Raw genomic sequence first — 13,581 nt, forward strand, 5'->3', positions numbered from 1 at the left:
TAATTCTATTATTATTATTATTATTATTATTATTATTATTATTATTATTATTATTAACTGAAAGAGTCTGCTTCCTCAGATGCATTTAGTCTGAGATGTGCAACAAGATCTCTATGATATAAGGGTTTATAGTAATGTGTTTTTTAAAAATGTATATATTATTTTTTTTACTTTTAGTTGGTTGTGTCCTCCATTTATTTGAATGTCCTACATTTTGGGCTAAATTTTGTCCTACAATTTGCCCTACATTTTATCCTTGATTTTGTCCCGGTTTGGTGGTAGTGAATTATGGCAACCCTACCTGTAACACACATATTGCTTTATATGGTGAGGGAAAGAAATAAGATACATCTTCAAGATACACTTGAATGGTTTGAATTAGGAGTATAAAATACCATTTATTTATGCTTTTTTAAAAGTCAAACTTAGAAACCTTTTAGGGACAAGAACAAAATAAAACAAGGACTGAATTATTAGTCACACACATTGGGGACGGGGGAAAGAGCACATTTCCCTACAAGTCACATTTTAATATTATTGGAGCTTTCAGTGAATTAATAACTGGAAATGTTTTGTCAATGAATAATTTGTACAAAATAATTTGTAAAAAGTATTAATTAAAATTCCTTCTGCAACAGGCATAATGTTCTTCAAATTAAATTTCTTGTACCTCAAAAGCTAGTGGCTCATTCTTTTGACATTATATTAGTCAATGTAACTGTAAATTACACATTTCACAGCAAAGCTAATCAAATTAATGGTCATGTATTATCAACTATGGCTAGTTCAGTATATAGACACAATTACTAATTTATGTGGCCCAGGCTGTTATACATCTCTTAACTGTAGTTTAGCTCCAAAAAAAAAAAAAAAAAAAGGGGGGGGGGAATAACCATGAATACCCTCTACTTAAGGTGTCCATAAAACAATCAAATTCAGTGATGTTATTTTATTTATCTGCTGCCTCCCAGAGTGGGACCCAAGGCCTCTCACAGAGGAAGTCATAAAAATGCCATTTTTAAAATCAATTACAGTAAAACCATCTCATTTAACACAGTACAGTATAATATTATTTTTAAAGGATACAAACGTTTAAAAAATAAATAAAGGACACCTCCACTCTCACCACAATATGAAGCCTCCCTGAGAAGATTATATATTAAAAGCCTTCTTAAACAGAAATGCCTTTGTTAGCCAGTGAAAGGAAAGCAGGGAGGGGACTAGCATAACCTTCCATGGAAGACAATTTCAGAGGTGGAGCAGCCACTGTGAAGTCTCTTTCTCATGTCCTCATTATGTACATCTGTGGCATCGCTAGGACCAAGCGAAACCTTCTCCTGAAGACCTAGGGATGCTTTGTAGGTTCTAATGGCAAGATAATGGTCTTTCATATAATCTGAATACAAGTCACATAACTGCGCACATGCACTCCTAGCCACTGCTGTAACCTGAACATCCAGGCTGAGAGCTGAGTCCAGATGAACACCCAAGCTGCAAGCCTGAGATATTAGGAGGAGTGTAACCCAATCCATTTCAGCCAGAGTCTCTATTCCCTGATCTGCCTTTTGACTGACCAGGAACATTTCTGTCTTGTCTGGATTAAGTTTCAATTTGTTTGCCCTCATCCAGTCTATTAGTGATGACAGACACTAGTTCAATACCAAGATGCTGTCCTTGGAATGGAAAGGAGAGGTACAATTGGGTTCTATCAGGATATTGTTGGCACTGCACCCCAAACCTCCAGATGAAAACATTCAGTAAGGAGGACCGAACTGAGCCCTCAGGGAGTCCACAGTCAGAGCATCAAACAGGAGTCCCCAGCACCACCTTCTGAGTTAACATCTCCAAGAAGGACCAGAACCACTGCATAAATTCTGCCCAGAGAGCTGATCCAAAAGGATACCATAGTCAATGATATCAAAAGCCATTTAGAGATCCAGCAGAACCAACAGGGACATGATACTCCTATGCAGTTCCCTGCATAGTTCATCCACCAAGACAATCAAAATTTCCTCCACCCCATTACCAAACCTGAAGCCAAACTGAAATGGATCTAGATAATCCAACTCATCCAATAACCCCTGGAGCTGGGAGGCTACCATAACTCTAGACCTTTCCCAAAAATGGAATGTTAAGAGACTGGCCAATAATTATTCAGAATGATGTGATCCAGAAATGGCTTCCTTAGGCACGTTACGGACCACCCAGAAGGGGCGGTCTCGCACCGCCACCGGTTGCAGCATCCAGGAACCGCAGCAGCCAATCGGCACGGTTCTCAGACGCTGCAAAGAAGGAGCGCGATTTTCACGCTCCTTCCTGTGGCCCGGAAGAGACGCCGCAAGTGCCAAAGCGTGCACTCGCGGCGTCACTTCCGCCATGCGACGTGCGGACGCAGAGCGTCTGCTATGTCAAAATGGCAGTGCCCATCTGTATGCGGCACCACCATTTTGACGTAGTCATTACACGTGAGGGGCAAGGTGCATCAGGAAGTGCCACCCCTCATGCGTAATGACGGCGCAATGACGGCGCCTCATGGGACCGTCTGTAACGCGCCTTTGTAATGGCCTTACCACAGCTTCTTTTAGGCAGGATGGGAACTTCCCTTCTTGCAGTGAGGTATTCATTATGCCCCTTACCCATTCAGCCAGTCCCCATCTAGCTACTTTCAGAAACCAGGGAGGGTAATGATACCGTACATATGTGGTAGCTCTCACCTCTCTATGACAAGCAGGCAAGATTACATCCACTGGACCCATCTCAACAACTCATCCAAGTCAGAGTGAATCCAAACTATTTTGTCTGCAAAATGTCTTATAAACGACAGAATTAAAACTCAAAATGACCTTGACATATTAAAGGGCTGAGCTAAAGCTAGCAAGATGAATTTCAACAGGGAGAAGTGTAAGTTGTTACCTGCCTCGATCCCCAAAACGTAAGAGGCGGGATATAAATAAATATTTCATTCATTCATTCAAGATCGTACACCTAGCCAGAAAAAACCAAACATGCAGATATAGGATGGGACACCTGGCTAGACAACAGTTTATGTGAAAGGGATCCAAGAGTCTTCATAGAATCATAGAGTCATAGAATTGTAGGGTTGGAAGAGACCACAAGGGCCATCCAGTCCAACCCCCTGCCATGCAGGAAATCCAAATCAAAGCATCCCCGACAGATGGCCATCCAGCCTCTGTTTAAAGACCTCCAAGGAAGGAGATTCCACTACGCTCCAAGGGAGTTTGTTCCACTGTCAAACATCTCTTACATCAGGAAGTTCCTCCTAATGTTGAGGTGGAATCTCTTTTCCTGTAGCTTGCATCCATTGTTCCGGGTCCTGTTCTGTGGAGCAGCAGAAAACAAGCTAGCTCCCTCTTCAATATGACGTCCCTTCAAATATTTAAACAGGGCTATCATATCACCTCTTAACTTTCTCTTCTCCAGGCTAAACATCCCCAACTCCCTAAATCAGTCCTCATAGGGAATGGTTTCCAGACCATTCACTGTTTTAGTCACCCTCCTTTGGACACGCTCCAGTTTCTCAACATCCTTTTTGAATTGTGGTGTTCAGAACTGTACACAGTATTCTGGGTGGGGCCTGACAAAAAGAAGAATAGAATGGCATTGGCCTTTAGAAGTAATCTCTTGATCTAGACATTATACTTCTATTGATGCAGCCTAAAATTGCATTGGCCTTTTTAGCTGGCTCGTCACACTGTCTTAGTAGACCACAAGCTGAAAATGAGTCAGCATTGTGATGTGGCAGCCAAGAAAGCTGACACAATTCTTGGTTGCATCAATAGGAGTATAATGTCTAGATCGAGGGAAGTGATAGTACCACTGTATTCTGCTTTGGTCAGGCCTCACCTGGAATATTATGTTCAGTTCTGGACACCACAATTCAAAATATGTGCAGAGAGCAACCAAAATGGTGAAAGATCTGGAAGCCATTCCCTATTAGGAGTGGTTTAGGGAGCTGGAAATGTTTAGCCTGATGAAAAGAAGGTTAAGGGAGACATGATAGTCATGTTTAAATATCTAAAGGGATATCATATCGAAGAGGGAAGATGGTTGTTTTCCATGGCACCAGAGACTAGGACAAGAAGCAATGGATTCAAACTACAGGAAAAAAGTTCCACCTAAATCTCAGGAGGAACTTCCTGGTGGACAAAACTGTTTGTCAATGGAATATGCTGCCTTGGAGTGTGGTGGACTCTCCTTCTTTGGACGTTTTTAATCAGATGCTGGATGGCCATCCGTTGAGGGAGCTTTGATTAGTGTTCCTGCATGGCAGGGGGTTGGACTCGATGGCCCCTGTGGTCTCTTCCAACTCTGTGATTCTATGCTTCTATAAATTCTTCACAGCTGCCCCTGATAACAGCTGCTCCACCGGATAACACTATGCAAATGTAATGGTGACAGAGAAGTATAATCTTTTATTGCCACTCTTGCCACATCCTTCGAGTGAGCTCTAGCCTGTGTTCTGGCAGACTCGTTCTCAATCTTCCACCCTCATTCCTCTAGTCTCTGTCCCACTTGTTTCATCACCAACAGATCCCTAGTGAACCAGAGGGCTCTCTTGGCTCTGCTTCATGGGAAGGGATGCAATGGATTACCTACCAGGGCAACAGGACATCGTCAAAGCTCAGAGACAGAGGCAGATGGTTATAAAAGTGTGCCATTTGTCAAACAGATTTTTCCAACACAACAAAAGGCATGTTTTTACCACTGTCACCCTTGGGAATAGAACAGAAGTTCTTTGAGAACATGCAATGAGGTAAGCACAAAGCCATTTATCTATCACTGTGTCTTGGTTTACTTTTGTAATGTATTAAAGCTCTTAGTGTCTGCCTGTTTACCCTCATGCAGTCCATTACTGAGCTCAGGAAAATGTTCAAGGTTGTTAACCACTTTCCTGAAGCTGGGTAACAAAGTGCTATAGAGCTCTAACTTATCAGTATATGGATGACATGAGAGATATCAATGGCATCTCAATCCAAAATTCTGGATATTTCTCTCAGTGGTTTCATGTAGCTGTTAGAGGCAAGAGAGCAGAACTAGTAGCTGTCTACTAATGGCTACTTTGCTGAACAGTATTCTACATTCTGGATACAATTGGGCAGGAAGGATTGGGACAACTCCAATAAAGTACCTGCAAGTCCCAGAGTTGCTAAGTAGGCAGTAAATGCCCATATAATGGTTCAGACAGTACACAATTTTGTTCTCTGTTTTAGAAATTCCTTCCTTGCACTATAAATTATGTGTACATTGTTGCTCAACCAGGATGTGATTTATTACAGTGGAGGCATTCATGCACTGCTTGTATTTACATAAGAAACAGTGTCTAATGAAAAACAAGATTAATATCCAACAGGAAAATGTAGCCTAAACACATCAGTGTGTGCTTACATGACAGCCCTTTTTTTTAAAAAAAAAAAAAACTGCTTAAATTAAAATCTTTCTAGTAAGTTTGACTATTAAGCCTTACAATTAATTATCTTGCTTATTTTCAATGGCAAGGACCTTGTTGTTCTCTTTTAATTCAACCTGATGTTCTACATTTTTAATAGTCTGACAGCACTTAAAAAAAAAAACCCTTTAAATTTCTACTATATTATGAAGCAAATACCAAATCATGACCTGTGGCTTTGCTACAGGTTTATATTTAACAATCAGAAGGAAGAAAGTGCAGAAAAAGTTAAAAATCCTTCATTATAAGAAATGATAATGCTTATATTAACGTAAGAGATTTGGCAAGTGTAATTACAGTGGTGCCTCGGGTTACGAAATTAATTCGTTCCGTGGCACCGTTCGTAACCCGAAAAGCCTTCGTAAGCCGAATTGCCATAGGCGCTAATGGGGAAAAGCCGCGATTCCGTGCGAAAAAGCCGAAAAAAGCACCAAAAGTTTTTTCGTAACCCGAAAAAACATTCGTAACCCGGAACAATGTTTTCCTATGGGATTTTTTCGTATCCCGAAAATTTCGTAACCTGGGTATTTCGTATCCCGAGGTACCACTGTATTAGGAAAAGGTAATTCCTGCTTGCCAGTCAGCTCCTGCTTGCTCTTTCACACATCAGGTTTTCTGAAGATAAAGAAAACTTACCCCAACAGCACAAGTCTATTTCCCTATTCTGGAAGATTAAAATTTGACACATATTTCAATTACTTTTCATAGCAACACATAGTACTTCCTCAGTAAAGATTTAATCAGTAATTTATACTGAATTAATTTCCATTGAAATCCATTACAAGTTCAACTTGATTTAGGTTACACTGATTTTAGCGAGAAGTAAGGTCTAATCCGAACTTCAGAAAGAATGCCGTTTGACACCACTTCTATGCATCCCCCTCATTCTCTAGATCTGGATTTTAGGCAACATTGGGGAGGGCAGATGAAGAATATTCTGCCACCCACTAGCAAGCACTTTCCTTACACTGATTTTTTTTAAGGAGTAAAAATCCAGATGGTAGTCATTAGTGTCAATTGTAACTGTTAATATGCTCAATGGATTGTGCATGATATGTTCCAGTTAGAATTATGAATTCAGTGTTTACTGCAGCAGACTTTAACACTGTTCTGCTGGCATCTCTAGAGCTCCTCCAGTTTTACTGACATTTTCTGTAGAATCACGTGATCTTTTTCTAGGGGTGCAGCTACACTGCAGAATTAATGCAGTTACCTCTTTACTACTATGACTCAATGCTGTGGAATTCTGGGATTTGTAGTTTTGTGAGATATTTAGCCTTCTGTGTCAGAGAGCCCTGGTGCACAGCAAGCTACATACTCCAGAATTCCATAGTACTGAGCCATGGAAGTTAAAATGATGTCAAACTTTATTATTTCTGTAGTGTGGATTAGACCTAAATCAACCTGTCTAGTCAGGATCAAACCTTCTGAGGCCCTCTCCCCCTCCCCCTTTTATTTGCCTTCCAGGTGTTTTGGACTTTGATTTATTTAATTATTTTTTGTCTAAACACAAAATAATGTTATGTTTCATATACACCTTATACACAAAGGTAATTTTATACAATATTTTTAAATAATTTAAATAATTTTGAAACAAAATCTGTGTACACTGAACTATCAGAAAGCAAAGGTATCACTATCTCACCGACCCATGAAAAATGTTTTGGTTTTTGGAGTATTTTTTATTTCAGAATTCCAGATAATGAAGACTCAACCTGCAGAAAATTTACCAAGCAGCTCTTTGTCAAAGTGGAATGAAGACCAAAGCTAGAATGAGGCTCATAGTCATGGGAGACTAAACTGTTTTTTTCCCCTTAACTTATTTTTTTTAACACTGTCATATTAAATTCTATTTGTCAAAATGCTAAAGGTTTCTCCACTTTAAAAGTAAAATGGAAATCTGTATTAGTTCACACTGCAACAATAAGCTGTCTAAAAGCTGCACAAGATTTAAAATGATTTCCACACTTCTTGCCTACAGACCAGATGGCCATCTGTCAGGAGTTTTTGATTGAATATTCCTGCATGGAAAGGGGTTGGACTGGATGGCCCTTGTGGTCTTTTCCAACTCTATGATTCTACATCAATTTTTCTTAGCAAGCCTAGCTCTTTCATTAGGCAACATGGAGCAGCCATATCAGGCGACGTATTTTGTTTATAGGGGCAGGTTACAAACGACTCTCAAGGAGCCGTTTTCCCGCCGCTGCCATTCGCTGCATAGGGAAGCCCCAGTGGCCAGACCGCGACGCTTCCCCGCGCAGCGAAAAAGGAGCGCCGAAATGGCGCTCCTTTTCGAAACACAGAAGTGGCGCCACGAGGGGCGGAGCTCGCCCTCGCGGCGTCACTTCTGCCGCGACACGTCTGGATGCACAGCATCCAAGACGTCAAAATGGCGGTGCCCATGTGGATGGGCACCGCCATTTACGACACGCTCCGCGTGTACTGGGAAGAAGGGCCGTGAGGAAGGTAAGAACCTTCCTAACCCTAATACAGCCCTTCCTAACCCTAGTGCGCGCAGAGCACGTACTTTATGGCGGTTTTTAACCCGCCAATGATAGTAAATTGGTAGATATTGCATTTGCTATTATTCTATCTCCAGGGATGATAAAAGATATTTGCCAGATTTTCTTCATGATGTATCCATATAAATTGGTTGGTTTTGTGTACCATGCATCTTAAATTGTGTTGTTGTGGGATACTAGTTTAATGTTACAAATAATAAAATACTTCTCAATCAATATGGGCTAATGGAAAATCGTTACTGTAATTTCTATTGTTGTTGTTACATGCCATCAGGTTGGCTTTGACTTATGGCAACTTATGAATAAGAGAATGTCTACTATAACATGCTCACTCCAAGTCCTGCAATGTTTATGTGTTCTATTTCTTGTTTTATAGTGGGCCTTTGTATCTGCTTGTGTTTGGTTCCAGGAGCCCCCATGGGCATGTGGACGTTCAAGTCTCATTAAATATAATGGCATTGTAAAATGCTGTGTCATATATAAAAAGATAAAATCAAGGTTTGCTTTTTTGGATTGTTTTTTTAAATATATATATATATTCAAACCGTGGATGCTTTAATCCATGGATAAAGAATCTGTGGATATGGGGGGGGGGACTGTGCTATTGTGCGAAACAGACCTGCATAAAAAGCTGGCTTCTGGACAACGTGGGGGCATGGCATACTGATGACCTCCCCCCCACAAGATGCCTGGAAACCAGCTTCAAGCAGTCCAGACGTGGGCTGGCTTCCGGGGGATATGGTGGTGCGATGTTTATACACTCCATGCTGCTGGAGCACCTGAAAGCCGGCTTCCAGCTGCAGAGGGGAGGAAAAGCCAGGTTTTGAATATGTAAAATGGAGTGGCTGTTTGCTCCTTCTTTTTTGGCAGGCAAAAAGGAAGATTGGGGCTCTGGTGTGCGGTTGCTGTGGTCCCAATCCACCTTCGGAAGGGACAGCTTAAAGCCACTCCTTTAGGGAGGTCTGTTTTGCCTCAAGTCTATCTTTTTTTATTATTTATGCTTCTCACATTCCAGGTACCTATAATATCTGTTGTGCAGCCTCAGACTTTCCTTTTCCCTTTCAGCACATCAACAGCTGAATGTCCTCTTGGCTTAAGTCAGTTTAGTCATTAGCCAGAGCATCATTCATAGTTGACTTCTACTCCAACCCAGTGGGACATTGAGGGATTTATGACCCGGGAGTCTCTTGTCTCTTTTGATGGTCTCATCATAGGATTTTCATGATAGAAGACATTCAGAAGGGCTTTGCCGTGCCTCCCTCTGTACAGTGCTAATAAGCGTTGGCTATGGTGCCACTGTTGTTGTTTTTTCTCTGAGAGATCTTCTGCCAGTGTCACACACATACTATTCCTGTTGCTGCCTAGTAGCTCTTCAGCACATTTAGGCTGATTCCTCAGCAAAAATCTATCTGATGTAACACTGCTTCCATCAGCATAACCTCTTGCCTCATAGCAGCACACAATCCTATCACCGCAGAAATGAAGTGCCATTGGTGGGAACCACTTAGACAGCTCATTCTGATTTCTGCAATCACATTATCAATAAGGATTGTATACCTGACAGACAGACTCAAATATTATGACCCAGGGATGGCTGATGGATGTATACATACAAGCAGAAAATATAATCTTGGTTGTAGCACTGCTGTTCCTGTAGCTGTCCTGAGTTGAACAAGAGCCCTGCCAGTGCTGGACCTCTCTCTTCAAAAGTTTGGCACATACATAACAGTTGCCCATATTGGAGCAGCTGCAGGAGGAGCAGCCATAACATCAAAGGTGGATTTGCCATCCCATGGCAGCAGTTCCATCATCTGCCCCTGCTGTGACCAGACACTTTAGATGTAAATTATGTATGAAAATAACAGGCACTGAAAACTTTTATATTTCTTTATTGAAGTACAAAAGTTGGTATTTATGTGAAAGTCATATCAGATGTGTATAAATCAGTAAAATCTCAAGAGACCTCAGATAGCTATCACTTCTGTGATGACTCCTGGCATGAAAATCATGTGCTCTACCACTGCATTTCAGTCTCCTTCATATCTTAAGACTGATACCACCAATTTCATGTTGTTAAGTTTGCCACTAAAAACTGCAGTCTCTGTAAATGTAGGGATTTGGCTACCAAGTTATTGCATCATGAGACACTCTGGATACATAGGTCATAGAAAGCTTATCCTAATGGTTGAAACAAATGGCTAGAACTGGACTATTTTTGCAAATGCTGTAGTTCACCTTCTTGTGATCATAGTTTTGAAATAGCTACATGGCAGTTAATTATCCATCTTATAAATGAGATAAAATCATGGTGCCCTTCAGAATTTAAATTCAGATGTCAAGGTTTTCAAGGCTTTAAAATGTTTTTTCATTGTTGGACCCCCTGAAATGATTACTTCTTGCATTCAAGATGCTAAATGCGCAGTAATGTTTTAATAGTTTTTATTGTTGATGAGTTCAATATTAAAATCAATTTTGTCTGGACATAACTAGGTAAAATTTGCATAACAATCAGTGATCTTCCCTATATACTTTTAAAAGAAGCAACACAACATTCACCTCATCCATGAAGTATGAACACGTTACTCTCAAAACTGAAAGAAGAAACTCATCAAAAGTCGTGCAGAGACCATTTTGTAGTTACATAAGTCCCCCACAACCTTTCCAACTGTGTTTGTTGTTGTTGCACCTCTTGCACATATGTTTGTTGGTACAGTTAGTTATTTGTATAGTAACCTAACTATCATATTTTTAAAAAATAGTCTTATTCAGTACTTCAGCATTCCTATTATTGTGTGCCCCAGGTTATTCTCTCTTTGCCACCTTAATATCTCTTATTCTAAATCTTTTTAGGGACCGCCTGCTCTCTTTTGTTTGTCTGTTTTTGCAATCATCACAGCCCAAACACAAATGTCATTTCTCAATTCGTACAGACCCACTCAGTAAGCTAACATTTTTGTAAGTTTCATTAATTCAATGGGGCTGCATTAATTGGAAGTAACTGGAACAAGGCTCACATTTTCCCCCCTTGAATTGTGTGTAATAATGCAGGAGATTTTTAAAAAAAACAGTTTATTTTTAAGTTTTATAATACACACTTACTTTTAATGGACTGAGAGGATTAGCTTTATTATTCTAGCATGTTATTTTCAAAGAAATGACTCAACTCGTGCTCTAATTTAGAAATTATAGATTAATATATATCTTTACCTCCAAAGCAGCCAGTGAAGGAAAGCAGGAACATTTGTTTCCATAGTAACAACATCTTCAGCTGCCAAAAGTTAGAAGTTCTTGTCCAGCCTCAAATGAATACAACACTTAGCCGTCCACACAGAACCTTTAATCTGTTAAGACATGAATACACAAATAATTTAATGATAGGATTCACCACATTAAAAGCTCAGTTACCTGTCATGCTAACATTTAGTATTGACAGACTGACAGTCCATCAGAGCCGCTGAAATTATTCTCTCTTCAGTTTAGGCTCTGTAAAAACCTATAATTGGAACTAGAGTATCGCATACCATGCCACCCAGCAATCATGTAGTTTTAGTGCTTTTGGGCAGGCTGCAAATGCAGAAGTTTAAATATCCAGTTTCAACATGCCCAACTTTATTTTTCAAAAGCTCTAATTTTGTTTACACCAAGAGGGTGCAAAACTGGACATAAGCCCATAACAAAGCCATCCAAATGAATCCACAATTTGTTTGTCCAAGAATTATATTCTAATAATAACAATCTAGGCATACTACTTAATTCACAACATCTGTACTGAGATTCTAGTGACGTTTTCACTACTACAGTACAGTGGTTTTACAATGAAATTAATCTAGGTATGAAAATTCATTCTGAAACCTGGGGGGGGGAGAATTTGTGGTTAACTGCCACCCAATCAACTTTATTTGCAAATTTATTATCAAATCTGGGGGGAAATAATTTGTTGCTAACTGCCATCAATTGACTTCAACTTATGGCAACCCCGTGAATGAGAAACCTCCAAGTCCCCCTGTAAACAACAGCCCAGCTCAGGTGTTGCAGATTGGTTTCCTTGACTGAGTCTATCCATCTACAATGTAGTCTTCCTACCCCTTTCTACTTTACCAAGCACTACTGTCTTTTCTACTGAGTCATGCCTTATCATGATATAGTCAAAGTACAACAGTCTGTTTAGTCATTGTGACGTCTAGAGAGAGTTCATGCTTGATTTTCTCTGGGACCCATTCATTTGTCTTTTTTTTAACAATCCATAGTATCCACAGAACTCTTCTGCAGCACCACATTTCAAATGAGCTGGTTTTCTTCCTATCAGCTTTCTTCATTAAAACTATATGAAGAGTGCTACAATAGTTTAGTCAAGGAAAGGCCCGATTTTTACAGTGTACACTTAATCTCATTGGTGGACCTACTCAAGCTTCCCTAAGTTTAGGAACAAGTCCACAGAGAAATCACACAATGCACAACTACAGATAATAGCCAGCTCTTTTATCCACAGCCATGTGGTAGATTTCCTTACTGCTATCATATATTTGTGGATTTGCTTATTCTTTGACTTAGCTCCTATTTTTCCTGCCTCTGTTAAATGTGCATTACATGGCCCTCAATCTTTCCCGAGGAAATAGAAACATTTATCCTCCTCCCTCAAAAGCATAGACAATCAATGAATTTGATAAATTCTGCCTTGTGGCAATGATGGCAATTCAGTGATGATCGAATGAAAGTCACTGGGGGAAATGAGTCCTCCTCTTACTACTTAGGTCAGTATTATAAGAATATATTCTGTAGTTTTCCATAGATTTAGAGATTCTGGCACATAAGAAGTCATGGCAAAACATATTTCACAAAGTTAAAGTATTTGGTTACTGTACATATGGAGAGAAAGAGAGGATTGAGGGTACAAATCTTTGAAATGTATAGCACACCACTGAAAGTTGCAATGCAGCTATTAAAGGCAAGCTATTTTTATTTGATATCATTTCAGTGCATTGCTTATGACTTGAATCTTCTAGCAAAGGCTATAATAAGCATTAATATGTTGAAAACAACATTGCCATAGTGCAAAGCCAATATTCTGAATGTCTTCAACAATCATCATATTGTTATGCTGAATTTGAAGAATTTCCAGGAACAGAAACGAAAGAAAGTAAAGCTTTTCTGCCAAAAGGACCTACATGAGGCTCAGGTATTAGATATTTAGCCTGCTCCACACAAAGACCTGTTTGATGTGTGCTTCCGAACACACACACTCAGACAATTATTCCTACAAACACTCAGAAGCAGATTCTGAATGCCTTCTAGAGTTTTGTTCAAGGAGCATACAATCTGCTACAACTACTGTAATATCAATCCAAAATGAGAAAGGAAAACCAAAAGAAATACATCAAAAGACTTTGTATTTATTTTTTACTGAGAGCAATTTTTATTTACTCTCTGAATCGATTGCCACTCTTTAAGTGTGGTGTGCATGTTACAATGTATGCTTTCTTCTTCTTTCCTACCATTTTCCTCCTCTGGATCAAAAATCAAGCTTTCTCTGGATCAGAAATGTATTTCCATGATATAAATTGTTCTAATAACATCCCAAAATGGATTTGGTAA

General features: G+C 39.7%; 1 protein-coding gene across 1 annotated transcript in view; it reads right to left on the reverse strand.

The window, feature by feature from the left end:
• The window catches only part of CNTN3 (contactin 3), a 191,730-nt gene extending 180,403 nt beyond the window's left edge, over positions 1-11,327 (reverse strand). Inside the window, exon 1 of the mRNA XM_042454535.1 lies at positions 11,197-11,327. Within this exon, the coding sequence (XP_042310469.1) occupies positions 11,197-11,251 (55 nt within the window). The 5' untranslated portion in view covers positions 11,252-11,327. The remainder of the gene's footprint in view (positions 1-11,196) is intronic.
• Between the last annotated feature and the right edge of the window lie 2,254 nt (positions 11,328-13,581).

This window comes from Sceloporus undulatus, chromosome 2 (assembly GCF_019175285.1).
Source record: "Sceloporus undulatus isolate JIND9_A2432 ecotype Alabama chromosome 2, SceUnd_v1.1, whole genome shotgun sequence".
In the NCBI taxonomy this organism is placed as follows: Eukaryota; Metazoa; Chordata; class Lepidosauria; order Squamata; family Phrynosomatidae; genus Sceloporus; species Sceloporus undulatus.